The sequence below is a fragment of the Bombina bombina genome, chromosome 3, assembly GCF_027579735.1.
Source record: "Bombina bombina isolate aBomBom1 chromosome 3, aBomBom1.pri, whole genome shotgun sequence".
Taxonomy (NCBI): Eukaryota; Metazoa; Chordata; class Amphibia; order Anura; family Bombinatoridae; genus Bombina; species Bombina bombina.
Genome location: NC_069501.1, coordinates 566,746,433 through 566,766,208, shown reverse-complemented (window position 1 = coordinate 566,766,208; position 19,776 = coordinate 566,746,433). Strand labels below are relative to the sequence as shown.

Below are 19,776 nucleotides of genomic sequence, written 5' to 3'. Positions count from 1 at the left end.
GGTTTGATGGTAATAGAATGGAGGTAAAAAAGACAGTATATTAATATAAATGTGTTTTTCTTATAGGTTACTTTTGGCATCTCACAGACCTGCACTTGGACCCTAACTACAAAGTAACCTCTGACCCAGGGGGTGTATGTCCATCAGCAGGAAACCAGCAAGTAACAGATGCAGGGGAATTCGGGCACTATCTATGTGATGCCCCTCAAACTCTGATCATCTCATCAATAAATGCTATGAAGAGAATTTTGCCAGACCCAGACTTTATACTGTGGACAGGGTAAGGATGGGTTGTGTGAACTTGAAAGATGTATGCAATAAGTATGAATAAAATTGTGATAAAGGAGAAGGCATTAATGAGATGATCCTTTTATCTTTTTTTATGTGAAAGACTGAAATGGGTTGCTACTATTATATACAACACTTGAATTGTGTATTTATACAAACATATTTTGAATAACACAATTTTGTTTCCTTAAAGGAATATGAAACCCCAAAAAATTGATTTTGTGATTTAGACAAATTTTAAAAAAAAGTTTATCAAACTTACTTATTTCCCATGGTATTTTTTGTTGAAGAGATACCTAGTTAAAGTGACGGTAAATTCTAGTGTTTCAAAAACACTAGGATTTTCCATCACTAAAAATAAATGCGACCACTGCACAGCTCAGTATTTTCAATGAGGTGACATTTGCACCTCTTAGCAAATAGCCATGCTAGCCTACAGCATAATGCCGAAGGGCGAGCACGTCTCTTGGGTAAGAGGTGGAAACTTCACCTCATTGAAAAAAACTGAGCTGTGCCGTGGTCGGCCAGAGGTGGTTAGGTTAGCACTCAAGCTGCGGTAAAATAAAGGTACCAATTAATCTTTTTTTTTTAAACTGATGAATGAAGGTCACCTTTATTTTTAGTGATGATAAATCCTAGCATGTTTGAAACTCTAGAATTTACCATCACTTTAAGTTCAGAAACAGGTTCAGAAACAGGCACACTCCTGAGCTTATGTCACTGTTTTCAGCAACAGATACAAAGAGAAAATACGTTTTTATAATAGAAGTAAATTAGAAAGTTACATACAGAAAGAGAAGTGCTCTACCAGGAATGAACACCATCTCAGTAGCTTGTTCTATAGCGATTTATCACCTAGGAGAAGTCTTTTTTTAACCCAATTGTGCTTTTCACAGAGGAGAGCTTTCCTGAAGTATATCAGTCTGAGGCTGCCTAACAGGGTCAGTCCAGCACAGAAATACCACTCATCTTGTGGTAGAGCGTTTCTCTTTCTTTATTATGTCCCTGGGGAGGTCTCCATAAGGTGATGGAGGAAGCTAGACGGGGACTCCTTGCTGAATGTGATTAGAGGCCGGGGTATGGCTGCACCTGACTAACAATAGGTGGTAACTCGCCATAGAGCAAGCAACTGAGTGGGTGTTCGTTCCTGGTAGAGCGCTTTTCTTTATGTATGCATTTAAATTCGAAAGTTGTTTAAAATTGCATTCTCTATCTGAATCATTAAATAATTTTTTGGGGTTTCATGTCCCTTTATGATGCAAGGGTTGTACATTGCAGAAAACCAAACCTTTATATTTCAGTTTCAAGTTATTTGCAACTCTTGCTTTCTGCATTTTATTAATTTGCTCTCAGTTCTCTCTAGCAGAGCAAGACCTGAGCAGAGGTACTGAGTGCTTTGCTATAAATTAAAGGGACACTGAACCCAAATGTTTTCTTTTGTGATTCAGATAGAGCATGCAATTTTAAGCAACTTTCTAATTTACTCCTATTATCAAATTCTTTTCATTCTCTTGGTATCTTTATTTGAAATGCAAAAATGTAAGTTTAGATGCCGGCTCATTCTTGCTGATTGGTGTATAAATGCACCTACCAATAAACAAGTGCTTTCCATGGTTCTGAACCAAAAAATATAGCTTAGATGCCTTCTTTTTCAAATAAAGAAAGCAAGAGAACGAAGAAAAATTGATAATAGGAGTAAATTAGAAAGTTGTTTAAAATTGCATGCTCTATCTGAATCACAAAAGAAAAACATTGGGTTCAGTGTCCCTTTAAGCATAAAATAGAAAGTAGTGGAAGTGTGATTGTGCATACCTCTTCTACAAGATAGTATACAAACGTTATGTTTAGTACAGTGCCAAATAGAACAAATTCACTTTTTTTTTTATTATCATGGTTAAATAAACCAGTAATTAAGTGGTTAAAGTATGAATGTTGGTATTTGAGTTATAGTTTCCAAACCCTGTTACACAGGAAGTGTTACAAATAGAAACAAAGGGGGAACCTTGGCACAACTTGTTCAGTTTACAAAAAGAGAAAACAATGAAGTCTTTGAGTGGGTTCCAAATATGCTACCTGTGCAGATGAGTGTTGACTTAAAAAGGGCATCAAACAAAACAAATTTTTTTTCAAGGTTCAGATAGAGCAAAAATTTGCAAACAACTTTCCAATTTGCTTCTATTATGAATTTTGCGTCATTCTTTTGGCATCCTTTATTGAAGAAGCATCAATCCACTACTGGTAACTAGCTGAACACAATAGACAATAGGCATATATGTGCATCCACCAATCAACTAGCTCTCAGCTCCTGGGCCTACCTAGGTATGGTTTACAACAAAGGATATTAAGAGAATGAAGCAAATTAGATCAAATAAATAAATTGGACAGTGGTACAAAATTGTATGCTCTATCTGAATCGTGAATTAAAAAATGTTGGTTCCATGTCTTTTTAATTATCTTGGCCCTTATTGAATGGTGTCACTAACAAATTTGAAATCACTTAAAGCAACATTGAATATAAATTGCAAGCTGCATAAGACAGAAGCGTTATAGCTGCAAAGCATTTTGTTATGTGTAACGCAGTTTTGTTTTATCAAATGAGGATATTTGTATGCTTTTAATTGTCTTTAATAACCTGCTTTGTCAGAAGAAAGGGACCCTTGTTAACCAATTGCAACCCTTAGAGCGCAAGCACATCTAAGTGTAGAAATTTATTACAAAGTGCAGTGCAAAATAATAGAATACTACTCACAAAAATAAAAGCAGATAAAAGCATATAAATCGATAATATTGTCCTTCACAGGTAAGTCTATCAGATGCCGCATTGCTAATCCCCGCACGATGTGCCTTGTGAACCATCCAGATACTCGCGGAGTTCCTCCGGTGCAGACTTGGATGCACTTTGTAATAAATTTCTACACTTAGGGCTAGATTACAAGTGAGGCCCAATGGATTTTGCTCTAGCGCAATTACGATTCCGTGATCCATTTTTCCCTGCCGACATTACAAGTCGGGAGAAATTGCACTAGCGCAATAGACTTTTCTGCTTCAATCCTTACCGTGATCTAAGAGTCCTGGTAAACTGTTCTTTCAAAAATAAAAAGTTGCACAAAACAAAACAAAAATACATTATAAAGTACACTTACACCCATAAACTACACTATTAACCCCAAAAACCGCCATCCCTCCACATCACAAACCTTAAATAATATTATTAACCCTTAAAACGCCATCCCCCCACATTGCAAACCTAAACTAAATAAACTATTAACCCCTAAACTGCCTTCCCCCCACATGTCAACTAACTAAATATACTATTAACCCCTAAACCGGCATCCCCCCACAATGGAAAGTAATTAACATCTAAACCTCCTAACTTAACACCCCCTAACTTTACCCCAATTAAAATATCCATAAATTAACAAAAAAAATACTAACTACCTTAAAATAAATAAAAACTTACCTGTAAAATTAAATTAAAACCTAAGCTTACCCTAAAAAACTACCATTACTTTAAAAAAATACATTAAAAAAATAACCTACATTAAAAAAAAAACTAAAATGTACAAAAAATAAAAAACCGTACCATTACAAAAAATAACAAACTAACGGCCAGATTACGAGTTTTGCTTTATGAGCTGTGCAGTGCTAACTAGCAGTTTTTTCTCACCGCTCACTTACATGCAGCGCTGGTATTACGGGTTTTTACAAACCCGGCGTTAAAAGGCAAGAAGTGAGCATAGGGCAAAATTGTGCTCCATACCTCACTTCAATACCAGCACTGCTTAAGTCAGCCATGAGCTGGTCGTACGTGCTCGTGCACGATTTCCCCATAGACATCAATGGGGAGAGCCGGCTGAGAAAAAGTCTAACACCTGCCAATAAGCAGCGTAAAACTCAGTAACGCAGCCCCATTGATTCCTATGGGGAAACTAAAGTTATGTTTACACCTAACACCCTATCTGCCGCCCCCAACATCGCCGACACCTACATTATTCTTATTAACCCCTAATCTCCCGCCCCATGTCGCTGCAACCTACCTACACTTATTAACCCCTAATCTGCCGTCCCCAACGTCGCCGCAACTATTCTAAATTTATTAACCCCTAAACTTAAGTCTAACCCTAACCCTAACACCCTACACTAACACCTAACACTACACTACAATTAAATAAATTACATTAATTAAATAGAATTAAATAAATTAAATTAAATTAGCTAAATCACAAAAAAACACTAAATTACAGAAAACAAATTACAAGATATATAAACTAATTACACCTAATCTAATAGCCCTATCAAAATAAAAAAAAAGCCCCCCCAAAACAAAAAAACCTCTAGCCTAAACTAAACTATCAATAGAACAACATAGAAGAGGGAGTAGAAACCCCACAATACGGAGTTTCTAAAAGTCTAGGCAAAATCAGCACAACTGTCTAATAAAAAAGCACACTAGAGATTCTTAAGTCAAAATTAGAAGATTTTTTAATAATAAAATGATAATCAGGGGGCGGAGCTAACTGGGAAGGAGAGTAGACGCATCTTTGTGGAGCTCTGCAGTAAAATAATCATAATTGGGGTAAAATCACCGACCCAAATTAGTGGAGACCTCTGAGACTCATTCCACATCTTGTAGTATTTACTCTGACTTGTGTCAGAAGCACCGATAAACAAATTTCTTCCGATGAGATTGAACTCCAACGGTGGGGCCTTTGAGCTGTGCGGCCACCTGTGACGCACTTACTTTCTCTGGGGAACACAGAACATCGCTGATAAACCTAATTGCTGCTACCTGTAAAAACCTGCTGATTTGTGTGCAGACCACCTTTAAGATCCCAAGATATACAAATAATACCTCCTTACCTATATCGGCACAGACCCAGCTTCCAGATTTAACAGCTGATCCGCACTGGCAGGGTGGCCGCCCATGGGGTCTAAATATAAACCGGAGCACTAATTGTAAGACTGTCATCTAACTCACATACGGATCTTCTAGCACGGTAAAGAGCCCAAGACTAATTCAGCCTTAGTGACTAACCGCAAGTTTTAAAAGATACAAGATCCATATAGATGCTCACATAAGATATAAATCTACAACCCTCCTTCCCACCATTACTATTTATAAGATATAGAACTATTACCAATTCCTATCCGAGGGCTGAAAGCCATTATAGGCTGTTTTCCCCAACATGCTCGAGATGGGCGAATCTTCCGATCCTGATAACCTGAGACCTGTGAACATCGTAGACAGATGGGAGTCTTGTGTACAAGGGCTACTGGATGACCATTTTAGCTGCATGAAAAGGCTGCTCACTCAAGTTCTCGAGTGCTTGATGTCTGAATACCAATCAGACGAACCTGCTACCTACCTGCTACGAGTTTGCTGCCTGGGTGCCGACGGAGCAGATCTGCGTGATCCCGATAAAGGAGACAGAGAGCTTCTCACGGAGACCACAATTCTGGATGAAACTTCAGCATTAGATGCCACGCATCAATGGCGACCGCCTATGCTCTCAAGTTATGATTCCCCTGCTAATCTGACAACAATGGAAGCAGTTACGATCTGTAATGAAGATTTGGGATTCGCAACCCCTACATGGCGTAATAGATTTGAGAAGCATTTATCAACACCAGAATTGTCTGATATGGTACAGAGCAGCCTCAGTTGTCAAATAAAGGCATCTTATTATCATCTCTTGGATTCATCTTTCAAAAGCAGACTGGACAAATGGAACACCCTTCTGAAGAGACCAGAGAAGAGAGATCCAGACAGCCTACTCAGCAAACAAAGACACATGGAAGGTCCGAGTTTATTTACAGAGCTCATTAAGCAGCAATCTTCCTCTAACTGAAGGTTTTTAACATTGCAAGTTCACACAACAAGAAACAAACCTACAATGTTTATTATAAGACATGGCATTGGGTAATAACTTTTTTTTTTTTTTTTTTTTTTACAAATCTAGGTGCTTCTACTACTTAATCTCGGTAACAGTGACCTAGACTGAATTTTTGAGTCTAATTGTATTGGGCACTCTGATGAAAATTATCCTGCTTGAGGAATGTGTCCAACTCATGGTTATTGACTCATGTCTGTTGTATATTCTTTTAGTTCAGTAGTTTTCTCACTTACCTCGTTAATCTCTTTCTTTTTAGTGTGTAATGGTATAGCTTTATATATTTACTACTGGTACTCATGATATGTCTTAATGCAGTTATGTAACACCAATTGCTAGCTCCTTTCCATATATATCCTAGACCCAAAAGGTTGTTATTATTTAAATTATAATAGGAACATATTATAAACATTACAGCCCAGTTTACCTTCTCTATTATTAACATTATCAGTTGTTATCCTCCCTCCCCTCCTCTCTCACTACTATTTAGCCTTAGATATTAGTGTACATATAGCATTAGTAGTCTGAGAGTGACAATTTACTTGGTTTGAGACTCCTCTCTAGGTACAATGTGCAGCCTTATGTAGGTAGAGGAAGACTTCAGCGATATGTGTAGTCTGGTGTTCCTTTAAACGCCATCCTGTATAGGAGTAATTACAACCTCTATAATATAATTCTAATTAGAATATGGTTTGTCCATAATATAACTAATTATATAGCAAAACTATAGCTTCTCATATGTTTTATTTCTCAAAGCATTAGTTTATGTTTTTGAATATACATGCATCTCTTATCTAACTTGATAGCCCTAACCCCTTGTGTGTTTTTTTTTTTTTTTTTAGATACCCATGGTCTCCTATATATTTACTTTGTTGGGATCAAATATATTACTGTTTAGTGGAATATCTATGCCTATGATGTTTAAGGGACTATGTTCTTGAGGGTCAGAGTTTATGACATATTGATACAATGTACTATGCACCCTAACCTACACTGTAGGATGAGATGGCTAAGCAGGCATACCAGCAGGCTTAACATTCTATCAGCTCTATAGGCTCATTGATGGAGTCTGCGCATACAGAGTAACCCAAACTTGCTTAGGCGTTCATACATTTATTTACAGAGCTCCCTGCAAACAGATAACAAGTCACTCTTAGCTCACCTCATGCTTCTATTTGTAGTTTTAGAGGTACCTAATAGATAATAAGAAAACTACTTATTGACTATATCAGGGACTATGTTACACTTCACTCACTCCCAATTGAAGCATTCAATATAACACCCCCTAGTAGCTATAACCTGGAGCTGTCAGCTTCCTTATATATACCAATAAAACTGTATACCACGAATGCTATCCAGTTTGAGTTAGAGAGGTTCTTATTGCATTGTATGATTAGATGAATACAAAACCATACTCAAGAACATCTATTCACCATCTAAATTGTCTATCAGCTTGATATTACACTCTGTTTATTTATATTACTAGTAGATATGAACACAGTCTCATCGCTGCCATTGTACCTGACACTTTTGGAAGAGAATACCAACATAACAGTTGATATGATCGAAATGTGTGTTTCCACAAGCTACTGCATAAGTGTCCCATTACAATATGAATATTACTATATGCCAGTTTTCTATCCTAAGTTAAACATCTAGTTACTGATGGCACCCCTCAGATCATACTATACCTTACATCCAACATAAAAGTGGACACTAACTGTACTTAGTCCCCTGTTTTTGTATTTGCAGCGGTTTCAGGCAGTTTATTGACTGGGGAGTGTATGCTCCAACTTTTTTCACATTAATGGATGCTAAGGCTAATCATCCTCCTGAATCATTTAATGTTACCATTTTACAGGCAATGACTCATCTTGTTACGTATAGATGATATATAGCTGATATTAAAGATAATAATATATGGATCTGTACACCCCCTACAATGTAAATTCGCTTGGGAATACCCCTCTGATGCGCGTTAGCCTTTTTTCTTATACGCCTCTCTAGTTTTATGTAGGCCCTTAAAGATATATACAGTACTTGTTAATTGGCCCAATTATACTTACCATAACGTTTTTAAAAATCCCTTGGACATGCCCCCCCCTTCCTCTTAATTTTCGAGCGGCTTTTGTCCGCTGATTTCCCCCCCAAATTTTTCCTTTATATTTACTATTTCAATCTACACTTTCACTCCACCAAAAAAAAAAAAGAGATTTCATTAAGAATAGTCCATTTACTTTCTCATTTATTGACCAATAGCTATGTTTTGAGTATTTTCATAAGTGATCATATATCATCATGCATGAAGGGATTTTCAGCAAGTGCTTATCTACCTAGTTATTCACTATTTCCCTCAACAAAATTATTACTGACATATATTTCTTCAGCTCCCAAACTTGTTGTATAGATTATCTTGTAACATACCAACTGTTTGTTTTTTACATACAAGTGCATTATCTGTTATTGTAATTGGACAAAATATGTTATTGTAACTTTCTGTAATCTCAATAAAAAAAAAAAATAAAAAAAAATGATAATCATACATCCAATCATTCAAATCACATTCATACAAGGGATCCCATAATAGCGCATGTAAAGACACACTGGCCGAGAGTTAGTCTGGTGCACCAGAAATCATTAGGATTAAATGTCATTCAAGATAAATGCATATTATTTGTAATCCAAAGGAAGGGAGATCGTTCCCAAATTTTTCTCAAAACCAGGCGAATTAAATCTATACCCCTGTTCCTTACACCAATGAAATACGTTAGAGCTTATTTAAAGGGGGAGCTGTACCTCTCCGCGTCTTTTTCACAGGTATACCGTATTACCGTGTTACCAAGCCGAGTTGATAATGGGTTAAAGTTCACATAGGTACCTGTCTTTTTTCATGCAGCCGCTCCTCCCTTGAAACTTGCTCCCATAACGTGTCGTCTTCTGGGGTAGATAGATTCAGGCAAAGGATCCGCTGTTAGACGCTGCAAACCACCGACATTGCCCCAAAGAAATCAGCTCTTTTACCTTTAAAAATAAAAACAAACAACCCCCCCAACAGTAAAACCCACCACCCACACAACCAACCCCCCAAATAAAAGCCTAACTAAAAAAATCTAAGCTCCCCATTGCCCTGAAAAGGGCATTTGTATGGGCATTGCCCTTTAAAGGGCATTTAGCTCTATTGCAGGCCCAAAGCCCTAACCTAAAAAATAAACCCACCCAATACAACATTAAAAAAATCACAAAAAAAAAATGAAAAACACTAACCCCCTGAAGATTCACTTACCGGGAGAAGTCTTTATCCAAGCGGCAAGATGTCCTCAAGGAAGCCAGCAGAAGTGGTCCTCCAGATGGGTAGAAGTGGTCCTCCAGACGGGCAGAAGTCTTCATCCAGACGGCATCTTCTATCTTCATCCTTCCGACGTGGAGCATCCTCTTCTTCCGACGGACTACGACAAATGAAGGTACCTTAAAATGACATCATCCAAGATGGCGTCCCTTAGATTCCGATTGGCCATTCTATTAGCTGTTCCAATCAGCCAATGGTATGCAAGCTCAATCCTATTGGCTCATCCAATCAGCCAATAGAATTTTTTTTACCTTAAAGGGACAGTTTACTCAAAAATTTTCTCCCCTTTAATTTGTTCCCAATGATCCACTTTACCTGCTGGAGTGTATTAAATTGTTTACAAGAAGCTCCTTTACCCTTATATTGGCATTTGAAATTGTTAATTTAGCATGTGGTATCCCCACCTATTCTGAAAGTTTGTGGCCGCGCGTACCAGCTATAGATAAGCTTTGTAAACACAGCCAGCAGAAGAAATTACACTCCCAGTGTGATAAAGCAGAGATAAGGTAATAAAATGTTGATTTTCCATTGTTCTCTCAAAGTATTGGTGATTGTTTTAAGGACAGATATAAGATAAAGAAGCAGGTATATGTGCACAATGTGATACAGTAATGAGATCTGATTATATCTACAAGCTCAACCTATTTTATTAGGCTGTGGCTTCAAAACACAAAATCAGAGCTTTAATATACACAAATAAGCCTTAAAAAGCTAATTTTCATACATTTTTTACTCTGCAGTTGGTATAAAAAGCAATTGTAAACACATTAAGGGAAAAACTATTTTACAGTATACTGTCCCTTTAATTCCGATTGGCTGATAGAATACTATCAGCCAATCGGAATCTAAGGGACGCCATCTTGGATGACATTATTTAAAGGTATCTTCATTCGTCGTTAGTGCATCTGAAGAAGAGGATGCTCCGCATCAGATGTCTTGAAGATAGACCCGCTCCACGCCGGAAGGATGAAGATAGAAGATGCCGTCTGGATGAAGACTTCTGCCCGTCTGGTGGACCACTTCTGCCCGTCTGGAGGACCACTTCTGCCGGCTTCCTTGAGGACATCTTGCCGGTTGGATAAAGACTTCTCCCGGTAAGTAAATCTTCGGGGGTTAGTGTTAGGATTTTTGTAAGGGTGTATTGGGTGGGTTTATTTTTTTAGGTTAGGGCTTTGGGCCTGCAATAGAGCTAAATGCCCTTTTAAGGGGGCGATGCCCATACAAATGCCCTTTTCAGGGCAATGGGGAGCTTAGGTTTTTTTAGTTAGGCTTTTATTTGGGGGGTTGGTTGTGTGGGTGGTGGGTTTTACTGTCGGGGGGGTTGTTTGTATTTATTTTTAAAGGTAAAAGAGCTGATTTCTTTGGGGAAATGCCCTGCAAAAGGCCATTTTAAGGGCTAGTGATAGTTTAGTTTAGGCTGGGGGGGTTTATTTTGGGGGGGCTTTTTTTATTTTGATAGGGCAATTAGATTAGGTGTAATTAGTTTAAATATCTTGTGATTTGTTTTTTATTTTCTGTAATTTAGTGTTTGTTTGTTTTTTGTGATTTAGCTAATTTTATTTATTTAATTGTATTTAATTTAGGGAATTGGTTTAATTGTAGTGTTAGGTGTTATTGTAACTTAGGTTAGGTTTTATTTTACAGGTAAATATGTATTTATTTTAACTAGGTAGTTAGTAAATAGTTAATAACTATTTAATAACTATTCTACCTAGTTAAAATAAATACAAAGTTGCCTGTAAAATAAAAATAAACCCTAAGATAGCTACAATGTAACTATTAGTTATATTGTAGTTGGCTTAGGGTTTATTTTATAGGTAAGTATTTAGTTTTAAATAGGAATAATTTAGTTAATGATAGTAATTTTATTTAGATTTATTTAAATTATATTTAAGTTAGGGGGTGTTAGGGTAAGGGTTAGACTTAGGTTTAGGGGTTAATAAATTTAGAATAGTGGCTGCGACATTGGGGGCAGCAGATTGGGGGTTAATAAGTGTATGTAGGTTGCGGCGACATTGGGGGCGGCAGATTAGGGGTTAATAAATATAATGTAGGTGTTGGCGATGCTGGGGGCAGCAGATTATGGGTTAATAAATATAATGTAGGTGGCGGCGATGTCCGGAGCAGCAGATTAGGGGTTAATAAATATAATGTAAGTGTTGGCGATGTTAGGGGCAGCAGATTAGGGGTTAATATTATTTAACTAGTGATTGCGAGGCAGGAGTGCAGCGGTTTAGGGGTTAATATGTTTATTATAGTGGGGCAATGTCTGTTGCGGCAGATTAGGGGATAAAAATGTTATTATAGTGTTTGTGATGCGGGAGAGCCTCGGTTTAGGGGTTAATAGGTAATTTATGGGTGTTAGTGTACTTTTTAGCACTTTAGTTATCAGTTTTATGCTACAGCGTTATAGTGTAAAACTCATAACTACTGACTTTAGAATGCGTTCGGAATCTTGGAGGTAGAGGCTGTACCGCTCACTTTTTGGCCTCCCAAGACAGACTCGTAATACCGGCGCTATGGAAGTCCCATAGAAAAAAGACTTTATGAACTTTACGTAAGTCGGTTTGCAGTAAGGCCAAAAAATTGTGCGGGGCCCCTAAACCTGCAAGACTCATAATAGCAGCGGTAGTGAAAAAGCAGCATTAGGACCTGTTAACGCTGCTTTTTCATCTTACCGCAAAACACGTAATCTAGTCGTTAGTTTGTGTTGTGGTATGGCGTTTTAGGGGTTAATAGTTTATTTAGGGTTGGCGATGTGGGGGGATTAGGGGTTATTAGGCTAGGGGCTTTTTTTTTATTTTTTTGTCATTTTTGCGAGTAGGGTGTTTCTTCCACTTTTTTCTCTCCATTGATTTCTATGGGGGAACACATGCATACGCACGCAAAAACTCAGCTAGCGATTTTTGCGCTTCTCAGGCAAAATAATGATTTTTTTCAACTTGTAATACGAGCGGATCCCAAGAAGCGCAAGACGCATTTTGCAAGCATGGAACGATAAATATTGCCCCACTTGTAATCTAGCCTTTAATGGGCATTGTTCTATACACATGGGAATAGAAGAAAGAAAATATGTTTTGTCTTCCCTTTAAGTGGTTTAATTAATAATTTACATGAATTTTTTTAAAACTAAAACAAAAAAAAATAAAACAAAATATATTTAAACATATTCAAATGCTTTTCTTTGTATGGCATGTACCTATTCTTATAGGTTCACTGCCCATAGGCAGCCTTCTACCTGTAAGTTAACGAGGAAGACATATTGCCGATTTCTGGCTAAATTCATTTTGCTTGTCATAAGCAGCAATTACAATAAACCACTTCAAATTAGCCAGGACCGTTAAAATTGAACTTTCATGATTCAGACAGAGCTTGAAATTTTAATAAATGTTTGAACTTACTTCTATTATCAAATTGACTTTGTTCTCTTTGTATCTTTTCTTGAAAAGCATACTTAGGTAGGCTCAGGAGTAGCAATGCCGGGATCTATCTGTGGATCTATGGCTTATTTTTTACAGCTGTGTGGACCTGCTACTGCTCTAAGCAAAAAATATTTACACAACCTGACAACTGGGATGCACTTAAAAATAAATATTATAGAATATCAATATTCAATGAAAACAAAAAATGACATTCTGTATACTTTTTTATAATTATTTTTATTTAGGTTTTACTAAGAAGGTACAGACAATACAGAGCATAAGCTAACAGCAATATAAATGATTGTCTGCACAATATCCATTCATACAATAACAACTGGAAAATGTCTGTCTGCTGCAATGAACATTTAGATTGTAGAATGAGAATATTTTAAACCAAATAAGTGTGACAAATGGCAATTATAAAATAAAACCTCAGTTTTTCTTATTCTGACTCATTATTGGGCAATGCAATTGGCTATGCAATACAAATTACAAACTGTTTAATAATAAGGCATCAACTATAGATTCACAAGTTGTTTAAAGTAAAAAAACAGATAAACTGTTGAACTGTAGTACACTCCCTATCAATGTAATTGGCTATGCAATGCAAATTACAAACAACAGTATTCATGTATCAACCATAACCAGTTGTAAATATATACAATATCTGAGGGGGGGGGTTGGGAGAGGGGAGAGAGGAGAAGGGGGAAAGGTATCCCCCTTTTTTTTTTTTTTTGCCGTGATTGTTGTTTTTGTTTTGTCTTGCCCTGATATATTTAATTTGTCCTTTTTTTTTTTTTGTATGAATGGAGTGTGCCTTCTGCCTCATGGTAGAGGGAAAGGGATAGGGAAAAAGAATCTGGAAAATTCAATAAGGGTATTATTATTTGTTGTTTTTGACTTTTGCCGATAGGACTAGATGGATCTGTAATCACAGTTACTATTGTATAAAGTCAATATAATTCTTTGTTTCTGTCGAATTGTACTCAATATTGTTTTAATAAAGAATTTAAAAAAAAAAAAAAAAGATTAATGTAAAAAATATGGTATTGGCAGTATTGACCAGATAGGCCCTGTGATAAAATCATGGTCAGGTGACATGGTTTAAAAATACAGCCTTTCATCTAATCAATTTCAAGAGAAGATTTTGTTTGTGTCTGGTCTAGATGCCATCATTTTTACTGTGACAGGAATGAAAGGAGCTATTCTCCCGCAGGACAAGGAGTCAAAGGGAAAAAGCAGAACATTTAGTCGTGTTTGTTCCTTTCATTGATCTAGGAACCAAAAGTCTTCTCCCTCTTCACCTAAGCAGGAATCTTCAAGATCACCCTGGAAGTCCAATCCTATTTCTGACAAGGCCAAACAATCAAAAAAGCATTCTTCCTCTATCAAGTCCACATGAAGGTGCAAACCCATTCCAAATATTATTCTGGTAGGGAGCAGATTATGCCTGGTCTCAGTCTGTTCAAGATCCTTGGGTTCTAAACATAATTTCTCAGGGATACTGAACAGGCTTCAAATCAAGACCTCCCATAGAATAGCTTCTTCTTTCTCGTGTCCCAAAGGATCCTGTAAAGGCACAAACTTTGTTTTCTATGTGTTCAGGATCTAGAACTCATGAGAGTGATAGTTCCAGTTCCTATGTCAGAAAAAGGTCAGAGCTTTAAAGGGACAGTATACACAAAAAATGTTATTATTTAAAAAGATAGATAATGCTTTAACTAACCATTCCCCAGCTTTGCACAACCAACATTGTTAGATTAATATACTTTATAGCATGTAAACCTCTACATTTCTGCTTTTCTCAAAGGCTCTATTGACAGCCTCTTAATCACATGCCTTTGTATTTGCTTTTCACAGCAGGAGACTGCTAGTTCATGTGGTACATATAGATAACAATGCGTTCACGCCCGGGGAGTTATTTAAAGGACCAGTCAACACAGTAGATTTGCATAATCAACAAATGCAATATAATAAGACAATGCAATAGCACTTAGTCTGAACTTCAAATGAGTAGTAGATTTTTTTTCTGACAATTTTAAAAGTGATGGTTTTTTCCACTCCCCCTGTACCATGTGACAGCCATCAGCCAGTCACAAATGCATACACGTACCATGTGACAGCCATCAGCCATTCACAAATGCATACACACTTATTCTTGCACATGCTCAGTAGTAGCTGGTGACTCAAAAAATTTAAATATAAAAAGAATGTGCACATTTTGTTAATTGAAGTAAATTGGAACATTGTTTAAAATAGCATGCTCTATCTGAATAATGAAAGTTTAATTTTGATTGAGTGTCCCTCAACACAATACTAAATGCAAGTTAATAGATAATAAATACAAAGCCATGTGATCAGGGGTCTGTCAGAAGATGCTTCTATACAAGGTAATCACAGAGGTGAAAGGTATATTAATATAACTGTGTTGTTTGTGCAAAACTGGGGAATGGGTAATAAAGGGATTATCTATCTTTTAAAACAACATAAATTCTATTGTAGACTGTCCCTTTAGTTTCAACCTTGTATTGTTCCCAAAAAAGAGGGAACTTCCATTCCTATTCTGGATTTGAAAACAAAGCAAGTTTCTCAGGGTTTCTACTTTCAAAATAGAAACAGTTTGGACTATTCTATCCCTTATTCAGCAGGGGCAATAGACTTGAATGATGCTTACCTTTTTCCTATCCACCAGTTCCGAAGATTTGCATTCCAGGACAAACATTTTAGTTTGTTGCTCTACCATTTGGTCTTGCTACTGCTCCCAGAATATTTACAAAAAGCTCAGGGTCGTTTGGTGGCTTCTTTCCTGAATCTTAGTATAGGCTCCATCTTTACCCTAAGCAGTCTTTTGATGTTTCTTCACAATCAAAATTCTCCAAAGAGTTCTATTTCTATCCGAACTAGGGTCTTTTTTTTCTAGTTGTCATTATAGACTTGATAATAATGAGACTTTCTTTAACAGATCAAAGCAACAGACAACATGTGTGAGACTTCAGTGAACCTTTAATCCCACAGTAGCCTTATGCATGGAAGTGTTAGATAATTACAGCATCAGATGCCATTCCATTTGCTTGGTTTTACATAAGGACTGTTAAACTCTGCATGCTATGTCAGTGATGCAAGGATTACACTCGAGTTTCTCCAAAGATCCTTTTGGATTCCACAACAAGGCAATCTCGATCCTTGTGGATAGAGAACCAGTCCATTTCTCTAGGTGCATTTTTTTATCTGGCCAACTTGGACAATAATCACGACAAGGCAATCTCGATCCTTGTGGATAGAGAACCAGTCCATTTCTCTAGTTGCATTTTTTATCTTGCCAACTTGGACAATGATGCAAGTCTCTGGGGTTGGTGTGCACTATGGGAGTCCAGGAGAGTTGAAACCTTAATTCAGTTATGAAATTGATCACAAGATTTGGAAAATGTTTCTTTCCTAGTGTGTAAAAGGTTTTCACTGGCATTCATTTAGAATTCCTACAATTCTAAGAGGGCTTAGTTAAGGGTTTATCTGCTAGCTCTTTAAAAGGTCAGATGTCAGCACTTTAGGTGTTATTCCACAATAAAGTTGCTAAAAGTCCTGACATTCAGAGCTTTGTTCAAGCTTTATTCAGAATAAGACTACTGTTTAAATACATTTCTTCTACTTGGGACTAATTTGTTTCTAAGAGTTTTGCGGGTCTGTCCTTTAGAACCTATACATAGTTTGGACATTCAGTTTCTGTCTTGAAAGGTATTGATTCTTTTAGCAATCTCTTCTTCCAGGAGAGTTTCTGATATACTCCAAATATCAAAGAATAATAAAGGGTGCACCCAATAAGGGGGAAAAAAAAGTTATGAATGTGAATAATCAATAAAAAGTGATATGGATAAACAGTGCACAAGTCCAAAAAATTCTATAACTTTTGATCCTCCTAGGCCCAGGCTGCTCCTTGTTCAGAGTCTTGGTGAACCTTGAAGGTGAAGAAATCTAAACCACAAAGGAAACAAGGGCGTCCTTATTTCCTTTGTGTTTTAGATACACTGATATGTCTGCTCTTTCTTGCAAGCCTCCTTCTTTGTTTTTTTTCACCAGGATAAGACAGTTTTAAGGACAAAATTTGATTACATCAATTGGAAATTGTTTTTCCTTCTCTTTTGTCCAAATCCTCACAATTCAAAAGAAAGGCTCCTACATCATTTAGATCTTGTGATAACTGTTGCAAGCTAATCTGTTTATTTATTTTTCTAGTCTACGCATAAGCCACAGCTGTTACCTTAGCTTCTTGGCTAAAACTCTTGTTTCACATCACAAGGCTTTCTTAGAGGCAGATAAGTCTCCTCCAAAATGCATCACAGCCCACTAGATTTCCACTTCCTGGGCTTTCAAAAATTAGGCTTTTGTTGAACAAATTTGAAAGGTAGCAATACTTTTACAAAATTCTACCACTGTGATGTTTTTGCTTCTTCTGAATCAACTTCTGTTAGGAAAGTCCTCCAGGCAGCAGTGTCTTGCAAATAGGTGCCTGCCTTTTCAAAATGTTTTCATCCTGCCCCAAATTACTTGTGGACTCCACAGCTTGGGTATTAGTTCCAAGGTGTAATGGATTGTGGACTCTCACCACCTTATGGAAAAAAAATATGCTTACCTAATAAATTAATTTCTTTCATGGTGGTGAGAGTCCACGACCCCTGCTCAATTTTATTAAATTAATTTTTTGTTCATAGCAGTTCTAGTTTGCTCCTCGTTTTCCTTGCTTTGTCCTTTCCTACCTTTCTACTCCTCCTTGCTTGGCGCTACGTCAGACTGACATACCAAAGAGCTGGGAGGGATTAAGTGCTCTTAGAGTTTTGGGAATATTTGCCTCCTTCTAGTGGCCAGGAGTTGAATCCCAAGAGTAATGGATCATGGACTGAAAGAAATTAATTTATCATGTAAGTATATATTTTGTTTTCTTTTACCTGTTCCATCCTTTATGTGTGTATAAACTCCAGTCTCTATCCTTTACTTATTTGATTGCACTGCGCCAAGAAAAAAGAATATGCAAATAAAATGCACTGCCTTAAAAATTATTTGGGTTTGATAATGAAAGAGTAAAGAGTTGTGGCACCTCCATGCCCTCCTCTAGAACAACCATTGCCTAACATAGAGCTTTAAAGGAAGAGTAAACACCATGAGATTTTAATATAAAAAGTTTGTAGTTATGCATAGTAAAGCAACTTTGCAATATACTTTATTTATTTTGCCCCCTGTCATGTTACATATACAGTTGTAATCAAAATTATTCAACCCCCATTGCAAATCAGGTCTATTGTCAAAATGTACGGACTTTCAGCTGTGTGCAATGAACAAATCTAACAAAAGCCATTGAAATATCTCAACACAACAAATGCTTTAAGTGGTTTCCCAAATTCTACTGAAAATGCAACTTTTAATGAATTCTGAAAACTATTTCAACCCCTGAATAGAATACCTCACAACAGCACAAATATGCAAAACAGGTGTTGTCTCAAGCAGACCTGATGCAACTAATCAAGGGCTTCATTTGTTGTACCAGGTGTGCTTGAGCACATTAAATACCTGAACTGGCTAGGGGTTTGTTGAGTGTCACGTTTGACTGCATGTTAGAAATATGGCTAAGTAAAAAGAATGTCCCTAAAAGTTAAGAGAAGAGATCATCGCCCTTCACAAACAAGGAACAGGATACAAAAAGATAGCGAAGGTACTGAATGTTCCCAGAGACACCATTGGAAGCATAGTTCACAAATTCAAAAGTTAAAGGAACAGTGGTTACACTAGCTGGATGGGGCAGAAAAGGAAGCTTTCAACGGCTGCAACCAGATTTCTGAGAAGGCAGGTTGTGAAAAAACCTAGAGTGACTGCTAAAGACCTGCAGTAATACTTGGTGGCAACAGGCACTGAGGTTTCAGTTTGCACAGTAAGGCCCCTACTAAACGCAGAAGGTTTCCATGCCAGGACTCTAAGACATACACCACTACTGACCCAAAAGCACAAGAAAAGTCGGCTCCAAAATGCTCAAATCGTATAAATAAGCCACAGACGTTTGGGGATTCCGTTCTGTGAAGTGATGAAACAAAACTGGAACTTTTTGGCTCGATGGATCAGCGGTATTTATGAGGAAGAAGAATAAAGCATACACTGACAAGAAAACTCTGCCTACAGTTATTTCAATTGCTTTTGTTTGATTTCTTCATTGCAAACAGCTGAAAGTCTGTAAATTTTGACAATAAACTTGTTTTGCAATGGGGTTGAATAATTTTGATTGCAACTGTGTTATTCTATAGCAAGAAAATAGAAGGCTTACAATTACAAGGGGTTAACTATCCCTTTAAGTAACTTTGCAATATACATACACAGTGTTTTCTTACTTTTTTAACTCCAAAAAGGGCACCTGGTGCCATGCATAGTGAGTCACTGATTATTGCATACACAACAAGCACTTGCTTGCATATGCATCTATCAGCAGCTGTTAATCCTCAAGTAAATGGTAGTGTTTAAATTGTGTCATTCTAAAAATTAGAAACAAATTATAAACATTTTTTTAATGTATGAATACTGGAAAGTCGCCTAGGAGCATAATCAACATTATATTACAGGCGCATAGCGTCACTTCTTTATAGGGTTGCCACCTTTTATGGAAAAATATAGCAAACATTTGCATAAATAGTTATACAGCATAACTCAGGAACTAAAGCTGCTAGGTCTGATTTCTAATGAGCATTTTGTTTATAGTTAGATTAAAATACACTTAGATGTTTCACCACGCATAGGCGTAAATAGAATTTACTGGGCCCCAGGGCAAACTCTGTGGCAGCCCCCTTCATTTGAT

General features: G+C 37.0%; 1 protein-coding gene across 1 annotated transcript in view; it reads left to right on the top strand.

Annotated features, from left to right (window-relative positions):
- Positions 1-19,776, top strand: part of LOC128652433 (acid sphingomyelinase-like phosphodiesterase 3b) — a 150,252-nt gene that overhangs the window by 18,305 nt on the left and 112,171 nt on the right. Inside the window, exon 7 of the mRNA XM_053705372.1 lies at positions 67-280. Coding sequence (XP_053561347.1) covers positions 67-280 — 214 coding nt within the window. The remainder of the gene's footprint in view (positions 1-66; positions 281-19,776) is intronic.